The sequence below is a fragment of the Diaphorina citri genome, unplaced genomic scaffold (assembly GCF_000475195.1).
Source record: "Diaphorina citri unplaced genomic scaffold, Diaci psyllid genome assembly version 1.1 scaffold703, whole genome shotgun sequence".
In the NCBI taxonomy this organism is placed as follows: Eukaryota; Metazoa; Arthropoda; class Insecta; order Hemiptera; family Psyllidae; genus Diaphorina; species Diaphorina citri.
In genome coordinates, this window is record NW_007378136.1 from 32,317 (window position 1) to 49,643 (window position 17,327).

At 38.2% G+C, this 17,327-nt stretch overlaps 1 protein-coding gene across 1 annotated transcript in view; it reads right to left on the reverse strand.

Annotated features, from left to right (window-relative positions):
* Positions 1–14,824, reverse strand: part of LOC103511333 (F-box/LRR-repeat protein 7) — a gene marked incomplete at its 3' end in the record, with an annotated part of 46,828 nt that extends 32,004 nt beyond the window's left edge. The window contains exon 1 of the mRNA XM_026825123.1: positions 14,408–14,824. Within this exon, the coding sequence (XP_026680924.1) occupies positions 14,408–14,572 (165 nt within the window). The remainder of the gene's footprint in view (positions 1–14,407) is intronic.
* Positions 14,825–17,327: the final 2,503 nt, after the last annotated feature.

Genomic DNA, 17,327 nt, shown 5'->3' on the forward strand with positions numbered 1-17,327 from the left:
TCCTCGAACCCTTTACCTCAACGATGCCCCTGCTGCACCCGGTCAGCCCCGCGCACTTGGATGGCCAATGCGTCTGTGGAGGAAGTAACTATGCTCGAACGTAGATTACCAGAAAGATTATGGTAGATGGAACGTATAGACTGGGTGTACAGATTAGACTGGTGCTAGATCGTTGCCTCACATCTCAATGAAAGTACTATTCTCAATGAGGTCTAGACTGTGTACTCAGATCCTGCTCGACCCATCTCAATGAAGTACTGGAGACTCGGGTGTAGATACATTAGTACCTAACTATTAGACTGGTGTGAGGAACAGATAGTGCCAGAAATTTATTTCATCAAGTACGCTAACAGTCAAACCTGTGCCGATTGAGATCAGATAGTCAAACCTGTGCCGATTGAATCCAAGGGACTAGCAATTTTTTTCTCTTTATCCAGGTTCCCATTTAAGAGGAATCCCAATCAGACAGCTTCGACAGTATTTAGAAACCGCGCTATATATTATTTTGTATAAAATATGTTGCCTGGAGGACCCCTTTTTTCAATAGTGAGTTGTGAAATTCCAGGGGGATAAAGCAAGATATATTAATTAGCATATAAATCATATACTGACTACATTCCTAGCCATCTAGAAGTGGGGTTAGAATTTTGTATACGGTGAGTCACTCAGTCAGTTACCAGGGCTGGTATATCATTTTAGATTAAGACCCCAAAATCTCCGTAGCGAGGCCCTAAAATGCCCCTCAAACCTCTCTAGAGCGTTCACACCACAAAAACTTACCGTTCCCTGAACGGACTCCGCAGAAACTCCCGTGTTCCATCATCAATGTAAACTTGTGAATGACTCAAGAGCAAGTTGTTGTCCACACCTGATGACCCGAAGATTAAGGCCTCATCCAGGAAAAATAGAGGCCAGGGTGATTTTTCAGTGGAGCAATAATTTAGGATGAGATGATGATGATGATTTTTTTTTTTTTTTTTTTACATTTTTACCATTGTGCGGGGATTTTGAAACGAGAATGATCAGTGAAAGGTTGAATGTCAGTATGAAAAATAGTTACTTAAAATTGGTCCCTATTCCTAATCATTAGGTACGTAGCTACTAGGTATGTAGATGTACCTAGATAAGGTACAGGAACACAATTTTGACTAAAAGGTAAGCACTGGCACTGTTTTCCTGTCATGCCCGGGATCGAACTCAGGCCCTTCTGCTCAAAATTTGCTTTTAAGATAATCTCTCTTTCTTTATCTTTCTCTCTCTCGCCTCAAGGACCTTGTTGAGGGGTGGTTTTGGGTTATAGGTACTTATAAAATTCCATTTAATAAATGAGCTTTTTTCAGTCCATCATCAAGCAAGAACCTCGGGATACCTACTTCCTACTGAAGCGAGCAAAACCCTGATTTCCACAACAAATGAAAAAATAAAGTGAATAGATATAAAGAACAAATGATAAAACGCTATCGATACTGACATCTCCTTCCATACTGATCAATTAGAAAACAAATCCGACTTTATCAAACACAATTAAAAATCCACTAAAAGCACACTAAGGGGAAAAAAAGGTCAACTTTGTTAAACTTCAATGAATATTCAACAAAAAGGTTCTCAATGAATAGATATTATTTAGAATATTATTATATAAAAAAGAAAACAAATGTTTTTTTTTTAATGTTCTACAAAATGTTTTGTAAAAAATGTTCTAAAAAATGTGTGTTGTAAAAATGTTCTATAGTTTGTTTTATGCAAATAAAATGTACACGTAAACGAGGAGAAGCACAAAAAATAGGTACAGAAATACAAACGTTGTAAAGTTCACTTTGTGCATTTAATTAGTCCGGGTTGGCCTTTGAATGGAGTCATTATTTTATTTTACTATGTATTATTTTATATCATTATTTTATTAGGTTGGTATTCCTGTAGGTTCCTGTCTTTGAAGGCTTGTAAATGGGGAATGAAAAGAGAGAATAATGGCAGTTTAAATAGGTAGTCAAAATGCGTTGGTACTTATTATTATACTTTGTTGATTAGGTAAGTAGGTACCTATGTTGATATTTTTATTTGTATATTAGACTGGTATTTGTTAATAGGTATTAGGTATATGCGTTTAATCGGGTATGTTGGAAGCAGGTAGGTACCTCCTTTTTTAGAGGGCTCATAAACATTTGCCTATTTTTTTTTTATTATGATTTTTTTTTTTTCATTATTATTATTAATTCTTAACCCTTCCCTCTTTCTTTTCAATACTTCAATACATTCGCTCCCCTCCTTCAATTCATCCCCTCCCCCTACTTCAATTCATCCCTTCTCCTCCCCTACTTCAATGCATCTCCAGTCTTTTCCGATTATATCAACAATCCCTCTCCACATTGAAATCTTTCATGCAAGAAGACCCTCACCCTGTTATGGCTCCTTTTCGGCTAAAAGGGCTTCTTTCTTTTCTTCTCCTTCCTCTTTCCAAGGGCAGGAGGAGGAGGAGAACAAGAAGAAGGAGAGGAGAGAAGAAGAAGAGACAGACTTCAGACTTTTGAGAAGAAGAGGAGGAGAAGAAGAAGAAAGAAGAGGAGGTAAATTACAAACATAAAACTGGATATATTCATCTTTTTACTTTCCTTATCCTATAGAAAGGAAAGTAATGTAGGTAGGTATTCGGGCAAAATTTTCGATGGTCAGTTTTTAGAGCCAAAACACGTTTTGAGGTCCTTAGAGCCTAGTTCCAAAGTTTCAGCCATTGGTCCGTGGGTATAAAACTGGATTTTTATCTTTGAGCCCTTTTTCAATAGACCTCTTCAATGATTATTGTTACATATTCTGGTAGCCTTTGGAGCTGAAAGCAACATTATCTGTGGTTTTATGCCGACAAATACACGGTTGACGGGTGTGTGTGTGACAGTCTGGGCCGATATTATAATGTAGGCCCTACATTATGTAGGCGAAATGCATGGAGAGTAGTATATCGTCACTGCGGAAACAATTAAACCTATTGGGGTAAAAAACCGATTTTATGGTTTAATTTCCTGTGGGGCCCTATAAGTTTGAACACTCTGTATGTAGATTCTGGATAGGTACGGCGACGATATTCTCGCCCATCTGATGAGAGGCATACTACGGGATGGGCATGCTACGACACAGACCACACACGCGTAATGTAGCAGTTATTTCATTGCTACGAAATAAAAACGGCGGTGAAACACTCATATTTTTTTAAACTAAACGTAACAGACCGTAGGGCCGTATTTAACCCCACCCCTCGAACTTATTTTTTTTTTCTTTTCTGAAGGACAGACTAAAAAAAAATTGGAGCTCTCCCTCTCTCGTCCCTCGCCTCGGTACAAAATCCTGGATACGCCCCTGATAGACCATATTTTCTCTACATTTTGAAGGCCATTGCAAAAGCCAAACATGACAACCCGTTCAATATTGCATCCTGAATAGTCCTGATAAAGTTTGTTGATGCGTACCCTGTGTAAAATTACACACGCTAACGGCATATCGTCTTCATTTCGATATAATTTAATAATACCGACTCTGTTTCACGGAGATGTGAAGTTTATTTTCAGATTTATTTGAGTAAAACGTAAACGGGGAAGATGAACTTATATGAACAACAGTTGCCAGTATGATGGACTACAGATTATTACAATAAACGGTTTATTCTTTATTATAGGAGTATAATAATTAATATATTTTTCAGGTTAATTATTTATGTTATTTTTCTTCTGAGTACCTAATAAGATTTCATCATTACTGAAAAGTTTCTTGCTATTTAAATAGGACAGAATTTTACTATTTTAGCTTTTGTTAGAAAGTGTTAAAGGGAGAACAATATATTCTTAGGTATTATTACATATTATTTACAGAAACTAAGTGAATGGAGGAGGATTAGAAAATTATTCTCTCAAGTTATTATTTAAATTTAATCCCTTTATCTCGTTTCACATTTTTGCGATGGAAATTGAAAACTTAGCTTTTGTTATAGAAAGTGTTAAAGGGAGAACAATATATTATATTCTTAGGTATACCTGATTACATTTTATTTACAGAAACTAAGTGAATGGAGGATTAGAAAATTATTCTCTCAAGTTATTATTTAAATTTAATCCCTTTATCTCGTTTCACATTTTTGCGATGGAAATTGAAAACTGCTAATTGAAAAGAAAAAGTAACGAAAAACGGGCTACGGGCACACGTAAACGAAATTTCAGACGAAAAACAACAAAATAGCGTCTTCGGAATGAAGAAAAAATTGATGTATAAATTGGAGTCTCCTCAAATTCTTACTGGGTGAGAAATATTCGTGGACTGGTCTGTCCCAAGTGTCCCATATTGAAATAAAAGTGTTAAGTTGTTAACCCATGAGGGCCGAGGCCTACATTAAAGTCACACCGAACTTCACAAAACCCTTCTCTCTTTTTCGCTAATATCTCGGTCGCTCCACATCAGATTGCATCGGGAATCCGTCGATCAGATAAATTGGAGTCTCCTCAAATTCTTACTGGGTGAGAAATATTCGTGGACTGGTCTGTCCTAAGTGTCCCATATTGAAATAAAAGTGTTAGCCCATGAGAGCCGAGGCCTACATTAAAGTCACACCACTCACACCGAACTTCACAAAACCCTTCTCTCTTTTTCGCTAATATCTCGGTCGCTCCACATCAGATTGCATCGGGAATCCGTCTATCAGTTAGAAAACAAAATTTCCTACCATTTTCACTATTATTTGACATACTTAGTCAGTACCGGTCCGGAGTTAGAAGCGGTTAAATTTTATCATCCAATGGAGAGAAAAAAGTTCGGCCCTTATGGGTTGATAGCCTGTCTCGGTGGAAACAGGAGGTCTCGGGTTCAATTCCAGCCGAGGCATGGAAATTAATATGTAATTATGTATCTACCAAAACTACCTAAGACCTTTGTAAGCAATGGGTGCATTTTACTAACTAAACTTTAATTGGAGATTTTACGGTCGAAATCGTCCATTACCACACTTTTTCCCATGTAAAAAAAAAAAAAAAAAATTGAAAATAGAAAGGTTCTCTAATTTTATTTATAAAGATACCGTCAGTACCGGTCCGGAGTTAGAAGCGGTTAAATTTTAGCAATATCCATTAGAGAGAAAAAAGTTCGGCCCTTATGGGTTGATAGCCTGTCTCGGTGGAAACAGGAGGTCTCGGGTTCAATTCCAGCCGAGGCATGGAATTTGAGAACATCAAAATTTGACCTTCATATGGGTTAGGTGGTAAAGAACGCCTCCGGTACTCGCCTGGTAAACAGGAGGGCGCTTCACTCACTCTCTCTCTGGCTCTAGCTGTACCCTGTGTAAAATTACACACGCTAACAGCATATCGTCTTCATTTCGATATATAATTTAATAATACCGACTCTGTTTCACGGAGATGTGAAGTTTATTTTCAGATTTATTTGAGTAAAACGTAAACGGGGAAGATGAGGGGTCTCGAAATAGAACTCAGTAGAGCGAGGGCTAACAGGGTCGGGCTAACTGATGTTAAGCACCGTTGAGCGTGGTGAATGAATGGATGGGTGAACAACAGGAGGCAAACAGTTGACGTTGCATAAAGTACAGAATGGATATAAAAAGGATTGTACATACGAGTACATACCTAGGTACTAAAAAAAAAAAAAAAAATTGTGATCTTAGGTAAATATTGTGTTTTTTTTGCCTCTCTTACTCTGCCTTTCCTCTCGTCTTCCCTCTCTCTCTATCCCTTTTGCCCATCTTTCTCTCTCCTTTCACTCATTCTCTCTCTCTTTCTCTCTCCTTTCACTCATTCTAATCCTCTCTGCTCCTTCTCTCCTCCTCCTCCTCTCTCTCTCTCAATCCTTTTTATATTAATTCTCTTTTCCTCTCTCCTTCCCTCTATCTCATCTTTCTGCTCTCAACCTCTGCTATTTCTCTCTCTCTTTCTGCTCTCCCTATCTTCATCTCTCTCTTTCCGTCTGTTGCGAGAGCTAAACAGTGTATCTGCTATGAAACACTGATGTTAAGCACTACTGAGTGTGGTGAATGAATGGATGGGGTAACGCTGGGTTCCCCCAATTCATACACAAAATTGAAAGAAAGGAACATCATACCTACCTATATTTTTTGAAAAAAAAAGAAAAAAAAAATAACAATAGAAATTTTAAAAAAAAATCAACTTTTTTATGATTCCAGAATATTACCGTCTTATGTTTGCCGCCGTGGACCGCATCCTCTCGGCCGCCTAGAATATTGACCGCCTCCACGTTGAACTGCCCCCAGGCCTCCATCTGGGCGGCAAATATGTGCTCCAGAGCTGCCCGGAATGAAACTCGGCGGCTGGACGGGAAATTGAAATCCTGGCGGGCGTGAATCTGGCTCCCTGCGAGGGAGAAGGGTTAGATGACTGGGTGTGATCTTTGCGGGGAGGAGTGAGCTTTGCCGGCGGTCTCGGCGACTTGACGCTGGACGGGAAATTGAAATCCTGGCGGGCGTGAAGCTGTCTCCCTGCGAGGGAGAAGAGTCAAAAGACTAGTGTGATTTGGGCGGGGAGGAGTGATCAGAGCCGGCGATAGAATTTATCCTGGACGCGTATTTGAGAGAGTTCTGAGGGGCGTGAAGTGATCTTGCCCGCCGGTATGGGTCAGTATCAGGTCTGGGCAATAATTTGAGAGACCCTTCCAAGGAGTGACCCTAGTCCTTAAAAGTTTAATTGTGACTGGGAATCTGAAAAAGAAAGTAAGAAACAATGATAGGTAATAAAATGGGTCTCCTAAGATGTTATAAAAACAACAAACTTAAAAAAGAGTAGGTACGCATTTTCACCTTCACCTTCTAAATTTTCAAACTAGATACTGAGACTCGAACCCTAGTTCCCAAAGTTACAAATCCTCTAAGCTAAGAGTGACCCTAGTCGTTAAAGGTTTGATTGTGACTGGGAATCTGAAAAAGAAAGTAGGTAAGAAACAATGATAGGTAATAAAATGGGTCTCCTAACATGTTATGAAAACAACAAACTTAAAAAAGAGTAGGTACCTACGCATTTTCACCTTCACCTTCTAAATTTTCAAACTAGATACTGAGACTCGAACCCTAGTTCCCAAAGTTACAAATCCTCTAAGCTACTCAATATTTAAAGAGATTTTTGTAGGTTTGAGTGTTTGAGCTTTGATATGGGGAAATTCTATTCGATCTGCATCATTATTGTTCTAATATTCATTTCTGGGTTTGCATCAAATAACCAACATCAGCCCCTCCATCATTTTCCCCTCTTACTAGCCCCCCAAGCTATTCAATTGGTATAAGTACCTCTAACCCTCCATTGTATCCCTACTATGGTTTAATTTCCTGTGGGGCCCTATAAGTTTGAACACTCTGTATGTAGATTCTGGATAGGTACGGCGACGATATTCTCGCCCATCTGATGAGAGGCATACTACGGGATGGGCATGCTACGACACAGACCACACACGCGTAATGTAGCAGTTATTTCATTGCTACGAAATAAAAACGGCGGTGAAACACTCATATTTTTTTAAACTAAACGTAACAGACCGTAGGGCCGTATTTAACCCCACCCCTCGAACTTATTTTTTTTTTCTTTTCTGAAGGACAGACCAAAAAAAAAATTGGAGCCCTCCCTCTCTCGTCCCTCGCCTCGGTACAAAATCCTGGATACGTCCCTGATAGACCGTATTTTCTCTACATTTTGAAGGCCATTGCAAAAGCCAAATCAAACATATCAACCCGTTCAATATTGCATCCTGAATAGTCCTGATAAAGTTTGTTGATGGGGAAGGAATTTACAATACACAAACGATAGGGAGAGAAGATGGGGCTAGGAAACTAGAGAAGGGTGTGAGATGTGTCATGCGTGGCACATTGCATATATAAACAGATACAAGGCGTTCATACAATTTGATTTTTCCCTCTTGCGCGTTTGCCTTTTAATTTGTATCTAAGAGCTAGTTCGCAGGTTCGATTCCCACCTGTGAGATGTGTCATGCGTGGCACATTGCATATATAAACAGATACCAGGCGTTCATACAATTTGATTTTTCCCTCTTGCGCGTTTGCCTTTTAATTTGTATCTAAGAGCTAGTTCGCAGGTTCGATTCCCACCTGGGCCAATTTTATCTTGAGCAGATAAGGTTCGTTCTCAGAACGGCTGTCTTATTTCTATCCTGTCTTTTTTTTGTATTTTCCTTTCGGAATTTCCCCTCTTCTAAAGTTCTTTTTCCCTCTTCTGAAGTTCGTTTCCCCTCTCTTGACGTGATGGGTATGGACTCGGCTTGAAATTATTTACAAAACTATGCCAAGTGGACTTACCTCAAACCGAAATGGAAGGGAAATCCATTGTCCCACGTCTATCTTTAATTTGACGAGCACCAGTACGGGAACTGTCAAAAAACGATTGAACACAGAACAATATATAAAATCCGGAAAATTAATAGCCCCGTCAAAACTGTCAGAAATTCACAATTCTGTCAAAACTTTGAGTCACAAAACGTAATAAATCACAAAACAGAAAAAATGATCCACATGTTCAGGAAATTATTTATTAAAATTGAAACGGTTGGGCAAAAAGTTATTAATTGTTTTTAGTTTTCAATTGTATTTGTGGGTAAATTGAGTTAATTCAGACACTTTATTATTTTTATTATTATTCTATGTGAAAGATAATAATTATTAGAATTTGAATCTGGCAGAAGATTTTTTTTTCTTTTTACACCTGAGATGAGCGCGAAAACACTTACAAGATCGACGGACCGGTGGAATCGATATTAAAAATATGGGTCAAGTGTTTGGAAAAATATCTCGGATTTTCTATCAATAGGATGTATTGACTAAAGTATTTTTTTCTTTTTACACCTGAGATGAGCGCGAAAACACTTAAAGATCGATGGACCGGTGGAATCGATATTAAAAATATGGGTCAAGTGTTTGGAAAAATATCTCGGATTTTCTATCAATAGGATGTATTGACTAAAGTTAAAATAATACACATAGAAAGCGTCCGAAGATAGAACGCAACATACTGCATACAGGGGGTAACTGATAGTTTGTTAACTTTGAATCACATTTGATCTGTAAGTATTTTATTTGGAACAAAAGAGGAGTGTGAGGAGGAAGAAGAAGACGAAGGAGGAGAAGAAGAAGTCTAATAAAGAGGAAATAAAGAAAGGGAAGTGATAAGGAAAGAGAAAGGTGAGAAAGAGAAGTGAAAAAGAAGAGGAAGACACAGGTGTAACTTTGAATCACATTTGATCTGTAAGTATTTTATTTGGAACAAAAGAGTAGTGTGAGGAGGAAGAAGAAGACGAAGAAGACGAAGGAGGAGAAGAAGAAGTCTAATAAAGAGGAGATAGTGATAAGGAAGGAGAAAGCTGAGAAAGAGAAGTGAAAAAGAAGAGGAAGAAATGGAAGGAAGAAGGGAGAGGAGAAGATTTTGAGGAGCACTCCCTCTCTCGTCCCTCGCCTCGGTACAAAATCCTGGATACGCCCCTGATAGACCGTATTTTCTCTACATTTTGAAGGCCATTGCAAAAGCCAAATAAAACATGACAACGCGCTCAATATTGCATCCTGAATAGTCCTGATAAAGTTTGTTGATGGGGAAGGAATTTACAATACACAAACGATAGGGAGAGAAGGTGGGGTTAGGAAACTAGAGAAGGGTCAGAAGGGTGTGAGATGTGTCATGCGTGGCACATTGCATATATAAACAGATACCAGGCGTTCATACAATTTGATTTTTCCCTCTTGCGCTAGTTCGTAGGTTCGATTCCCACCTGAGCCAATTTTATCTTGAGCAGATAAGGTTCGTTCTCGGAACGGCTGTCTTATTTCTATCCTGTCTTTTTTTCTTGTATTTTCCTTTCGGAATTTCCCCTCTTCTAAAGTTCTTTTTCCCTCTTCTAAAGTTCTTTTTCCCTCTTCTAAAGTTCTTTTTCCCTCTTCTAAAGTTCTTTTTCCCTTCTTCTAAAGTTTTTTTCCCTCTTCTAAAGTTCGTTTCCCCTCTCTTGACGTGATGGGTATGGACTCGGCATGAAATTATTTACAAAACCATGCTAAGTGGACTTACCTCAAACCAAAATGGAAGGGAAATCCATTGTCCCACGTCTATCTTTAATTTGACGAGCACCAATACGGGAACTGTCAAAAAACGATTGAACACAGAACAAGATATAAAATCCGGAAAATTAATAGCCCCGTCAAAACTGTCAGAAATTCACAATTCTGTCAAAACTTTGAGTCACAAAACGTAATAAATCACAAAACAGAAAAAATGATTCACATGTTCAGGAAATTATTTATTAAAATTGAAACGGTTGGGCAAAAAGTTATTAGTTGTTTTTAGTTTTCAATTGTATTTGTGGGTAAATTGAGTTAATTCAGACACTTTATTATTTTTATTATTATTCTATGTGAAAGATAATCTATTTTAATTCAGCACTATTTTTTCAATTTTTAGAGATCTCGATCACTAAAGTCTCCAAAGCACAAAAAAAACAGTAAGAACGTGAAAACAAAAGATTTTGCCGGGTTGAAAAAGTAAAAATGCAAAAAACAAAACATATGATTTTATCGAATAAAAAACTAACAAGCAGTGAGTATTGATAAACGATCTGACGTCCTATCTGACTAGAAAACTGCCATTAAAAAAAAATCGACAAATAAACAAAACTAAATAAAGAAAAAATAGAAAAAACAAATAAAAAGCAAAAGCAATTCCAAAAAAAAATCAGCACATACTGGGACTGAGTTTGTTTGTTCAGGGATGTCGAAAATAATATAGGTAATTTAAATCGAGCAAAACTAGGTCTTTCGTAGATAGAAAAAGCAACAAGAAAAATAATAAAAAATAATGTAGGTATTGAATGGAAATAGAAAGTTAAAACGAAATTATAAGTATTTATTTTATGTTGTTTGCTTTTTTTCTTACTTCCTTTTCAACGACGATTGGAGGATTTTATTCAAGAAGAGCCGAACCCTGCCTAGGCCCTTTTTCTGTGGAACAGCTTTCCTAATGCGAAATGTTAAAAATCTGCCCCAAAAAGAATCATGTTGATATCTCAATGATTCACAAAGATACCTCCACGAGTTTTTGTTAAATCCTCCCAATATACTTTACAATGCAAACATCAAGAACTTTTAAGCGATTTTACTTGAAACTTAAAACTCGATTTTCATCTGGGGCCTCCGTGAATAAAACGCGTCAATTGAAACAATAACAAAATATGATCTATGTTAAAGCAATGAAGTATTGAAAGAGGAGGAGGGAGAGGAAAAGGAGGAGGAGAAGAAGAGGAGGAGGGAACGGAGAAGAAGAAGAAGAAGAAGAAGAAGAAGAAGAAGAGGAGGAGAAGAAGAAATAAGAGGCAATAGATGATGGATGTCGTGGATTTGAGTATTTAGAACAACAGACATATTGCACTCTTATTTCGACAGGGAAAGAGGCGTTGAAGAAAGAGGAGAAGAAAAAGGGGGGGGAGGAGGATGAGTAGTAGGAGGAGGAAGAGGAGAGAAAGTAAAATTAATTCAAGCAGAAAGAAGAAGACGAAGAAGAAGCAGCAGCAGAAGAATAGAGAAAAAGAAGGAGGAGCAGAACAAGAAGAAGCATAAGGAGGAGGAGGAGGAGGAGAAGAGGAAATGTTTAAACTACGAAATTTGAAAAAGAATTTGGTAAATACCTACCTATCGTGTCATATTATTAGAAATGACTTCTCTCTCCTCTGACGTGATATTGACAGTGTGCTGGCTCCGTCCAGAATTTTGAATGGGGCCTCCACCTAGACCTATTGCCTACCAGGAACTAATCAAAGAGTCCAAAGACCCTAGCAGTTACACAATGACTTTAAACCCCTTAAAAATTGCACGCTAGACGTACAGAATAACAGAGTAGGTGTTACTAACCCAAATGGATTTTATTTAAATGATTTTATTTTATTTTTTGTAATTTGGGCGAAATAAAAATGGATTTGTAGTTGTACAGAGGAAGAAAAAGATAAAGAAGGAGGAGTCTTCCTCTTTAATGGAATAAAAACATGAAGAAATCAAATATAAGGAAGGGAATAAGAAGAGGACGATAAAGAAGATGAAGACGGGGCAGAAGAAAAGAGGATTTTATAATAAATGCAAATGCGCCTAATTACGTATATTGTACCTGCATTGTTTTCATCCTAAATTTCGTGGGCAACTGGACCCCCAACCATTATAAATTCGAGCTTCGAACCCACGTACTTCCGGTTACCTGACGAGCACCTCATCGGGCCTGACCGATAAGGTACAGATGCACAAACTGTACGCGCCATTAATAAAACGTTATGCCGACTTCAAATAGGGGCTGTTGTCAGACGAAATAAAAATGGCCAGCCTAGTTATCTTAGTTGGTAGCCCGTCTGCCTTGTAAGCGCTTGGATGGTAGCGCGTCTGCCTTGTAAGCGCTTGGATTCGCCCGGAAAGGATTTATCCTAAATATGTACATACTCGAAACGGCTGGCTTTCATTTATCCTGTCTTCCTTCTCTCTCCGCTTTCGGGAAGATGAGACTTTTCTTTAGCAGTGTTAAAGTTCCTTCTACTCGTAATCCTTCTATCAAAGTTCTTGGAAAAAATCAAAGGCAGCAAAAAACACTCAGGAAAATGTAAAATCAGTAATTCAGTAATGTTATTTTCAGCAGAAAATTGACGAAGCTTTCTCTTTCTTTCTCGTACATTATTTAAAGTTCAGAATGTAAAATCAGTAATTCAGTAATGTTATTTTCAGCAGAAAATTGACGAAGCTTTCTCTTTCTTTCTCGTACATTATTTAAAGTTCAATATCTCTCTCTCTCTTCTCTTCTCTTGCCTCTCTTGCTCTGCCTTTCCTCTCGTCTTCCCTCTCTCTCTCTATCCCTTTTGCCCATCTTTCTCTCTCCTTTCACTCATTCTCTCTCTCTCTTCTTTCACTCATTCGTATCCTCTCTGCTCCTTCTCTCCTCCTCCCCCTCCTCCTCTCTCTCTCTCTCTCAATCCTTTTCATATTAATTCTCTTTTTCTCTCTCCTTCCCTCTATCTCATCTTTCTGCTCTCAACCTCTGCTATTTCTCTCTCTCTTTCTGCTCTCCCTATCTTCATCTCTCTCTGGCGTATTTGAGAGAGTTCTGAGGGGCGTGAAGTGATCTTGCCCGCCGGTATGGGTCAGTATCAGGTCTGGGCGATAATTTGAGAGACCCTTCCAAGGAGTGACCCTAGTCGTTAAAGGTTTGATTGTGACTGGGAATCTGAAAAAGAAAGTAGGTAAGAAACAATGATAGGTAATAAAATGGGTCTCCTAACATGTTATGAAAACAACAAACTTAAAAAAGAGTAGGTACCTACGCATTTTCACCTTCACCTTCTAAATTTTCAAACTAGATACTGAGACTCGAACCCTAGTTCCCAAAGTTACAAATCCTCTAAGCTACTCAATATTTAAAGAGATTTTTGTAGGTTTGAGTGTTTGAGCTTTGATATGGGGAAATTCTATTCGATCTGCATCATTATTGTTCTAATATTCATTTCTGGGTTTGCATCAAATAACCAACATCAGCCCCTCCATCATTTTCCCCTCTTACTAGCCCCCCAAGCTATTCAATTGGTATAAGTACCTCTAACCCTCCATTGTATCCCTACCACTAATTTCTCCCTCCTACCCGTCCGTTCCCCATGCATAGAGGTACCCCCACCATAATACCAATACCCCTTAGTCTGAAAATAGACGCGCTTCCAGTACCTACTTTTAGTACTGCTACTGCTTCCAATGTTGTTGTTGTAGCGGCTCTAGCTTTCGCCGAATGGCGATAGCAGAATAAAGAAAAGATTATGTCTTTTTGTATCTGCTATACACCGGGGTGATGGTCTCTAGCTCTAGCCATGTTAAATTGGCTGGCTCGACCTGAATCGCAATAGATGAGAAATCCACCTTAGGATATTCTCCTGTAGCCTGTAGACTCGTCTGACTACATAATGCCGGCCACGTACGCTCAGACTGTCCAACAGGTCCAGGGCTATCAGCCGGTCTGAGAGTGTGACATCTACTAATCTACCAGTTGATTGACTTACTAGTTGATCTAAGTACATTGATTTGAAGAAAGATTTCGACCCTATTGAAACTTCACGGGCCCTATTCACCCATTAGTGAAATCAACAATTTATAGTCTCACCAGTTAGTCTGATTTGAAGAAAGCTTTTGACCTTACCGAACCTTCGACTTAAACTTAAAGGATGTTTAAACTCAGATTGAGGTTTCGGCCATTATTAGTAGATGAAAAAAATAAAATAATAATAATAATAACAATAACAAACTTACCGCTCGGTTGGCGGCCAAGAATTTCGAAATGTCGTCAAAGTGGACCAGGGATTTCCGCACATGAAAAAAATAAAATAATAATAATAACAATAACAAACTTACCGCTCGGTTGGCGGCCAAGAATTTCGAAATGTCGTCAAAGTGGACCAGGGATTTCCGCATGCCTTCCTGAATGGTGACGGCATTCCATCCCAGCGCGCCACCAGCGGCGGCCGCAACCAGACTGGATGGGTCCACTGAGTAGTCAAACAGAGAGGAATAGTCCATTATATGAGCGGCCGAAATCGGTACTAAAAGAATCACTTCAAACTCACTATCCTAAACTGCTCTAAAGAGAGTAATGGACCTATGAAAAGGCACTAAAGAGTAGGTAATTCAAGGGCCCAAAAAAAGGCACTAAAGAACTCTAAACACGATCTGATTGGTACACTTTATTATTTTATTGATACATATAAAATTTCTAGTACAGGGAGGACCATAGATTTTTAGTGTGATCAAAAACGGAACTAAAAAAATCACTTGATGCTCACTGTCCTACTCTGGCGATGCTCTAAAAAATGGTAAAAGAGGAGCCTGAAAGAGGCTCTTAACACTCAAAGAAGGACCCAAAAAAGACTGTAAACGCGATCTAATTGGTACATTTTATTTATTGTCTATAATAGCTATGTCTATTACCAGGATGTCCACTTGGTCTATTGATTTTATGTCGTGGTCAAAAACGGATACAAGCTGAATAATTAAGGATAAATGACTCAATAAAAACATTAAAAACTATCAAAGTTTATCTAACTCAAGTCCAATCTATTTTAATTTAGCACTATTTTTGTGTGACAGTCTGGGCCGATATTGTAATGTAGGCCCTACATTATGTAGGCGAAATGCATGGAGAGTAGTAGGTATATCGTCACTGCGGAAACAATTAAACCTATTGGGGTAAAAAACCGATTTTATGGTTTAATTTCCTGTGGGGCCCCATAAGTTTGAACACTCTGTATGTAGATTCTGGATAGGTACGGCGACGATATTCTCGCCCATCTGATGAGAGGCATACTACGGGATGGGCATGCTACGACACAGACCACACACGCGTAATGTAGCAGTTATTTCATTGCTACGAAATAAAAACGGCGGTGAAACACTCATATTTTTTTAAACTAAACGTAACAGACCGTAGGGCCGTATTTAACCCCACCCCTCGAACTTATTTTTTTTTTTCTTTTCTGAAGGACAGACCAAAAAAAAAATTGGAGCCCTCCCTCTCTCGTCCACCAACCCTTCTACCCATCTAGATACGTAGTTAGGTACCTGTTCTTTGAATGAGAGCTCAGCAGTGGCGTATCCTTCATGCAAACTAGGGAAAACCATCACTTACCGAAAATAGTCAGTATTGGATTCTATGGCTAAAAAACAAAGTGGAACCGAAAGCATGGAGCTTTTTGCCTTCAGATGTATGCGGTTTGAACACGTCGCTTCTCTTTACCTCCTTGAGGGTGTGTTTATGTACCGGGCTGAGATGAGCTCGGACGAGGTGAGATAGGATATTGTTTCTACAGTTTTGCATTGGAGTGGTAACTTAAGCAAGGATAGTGTGGGATTGTTAGCCATTTTTTCTAACCCTCTGTCCCGGCGGCAATTTTTAAAATTTATTTTATATTTATTTTTGTTTGCTTTGTAATTCGCTTGTTTGTAAGCTCTGTCCGCTATACTCTCCACGCCACTCTGTTTTTAGTCTACGGATTTTTTCACTCCCCTACTTCTTACCACTCACCGAAAATAGTCACTGATAATTGAACCGGGATTCTAAGATTATCAAGATTACCTACCTAAAAGTAGATCGGCATACCGTAAGTACGTATATGGCTCTATAATATTTGTTTATAGCTTTCCATTTTGAAAACATAACGATTCGCCACTGGAGCTCAGGTAGGAATTTAACGTCACCTCTGCTCACGCCAAAATGTCAATTCCAAATAATATTGGAACCCATCAATCATTGCTCATTCTATTGCCATCAAATTTCATAGGTATAACCTGGGTATTATTATTACAGTAGAACCTCGATTATTTCAACTAATTCGGACTGGGGGTAGTTGAAATGATCGAGGTTGAAATGATCACTTTCTATGATCTTTTCCCCTGATAAGATAGAATATCCTTTGAAAGATAGAAAAAAGAATGGATTTTGGGGTTGAAATAAAGAGAGTTCAAATAAAGGACGTTGAAATAATCGAGGTTCTACTGTACCTGGGTACTATTATTACCTGCTATTATTATATTTCGACTTTACGATGGCAGCCGTTCTCAACTTGGGGGTCTTGGGGCAATGGTATTGAAGACTTTGAAACTTGGACCTCATTTTGTTCGTAATAGGTAGGTACCACCTATTGAACATTTTGAAATTTGAAGAAAATAAATAATGATCTACAAATTTGGTAGGTAATTGTGCCATAACGATGTAGTATTTCTTGAAATTCAATGAATTTATTTTAAGAAATAGAATACTAAACCTTTCTATTTGGTGAATGTGCCATGTGCCAAATTACCTACCGTGATTTCAAGGGAAAAATTGGTGGATGTGTCAAATTACTAAATGCAACGCATCTTGCAAAGCAGATAATATTCAAGGCGTATTAGGTATGTTTTATGTCTTTTTTCGTGACATGGATGTTGTGCGCTTGTGGACAAACAGAGAGAAGACATAAGTGAAGCATAAATTCCATCTTCATGTCAAAAATTATCAAGTAGAACCAAAATAGATTTTATTGTCTTTAAAAACTTCTGAATTAGGTATTAATGTAAAAATTCAATATAAAATAGAAATAGGTAGGTACCAACATTTTATTATTGATTTTCAGATCAAATCAACAGATTTTTAATTTTAATGGATGCCGCAGAAATAATTTGGCCTCACTTTTTGTCGAAGTTACCCAAGTATCCCCTCACCCGTGACCTCCGTGGCACTAACGTGTTTATTTGAGGTTAGAAATCAAAAGTTGTAAATTTTCATTTTTTGTGTAAACTT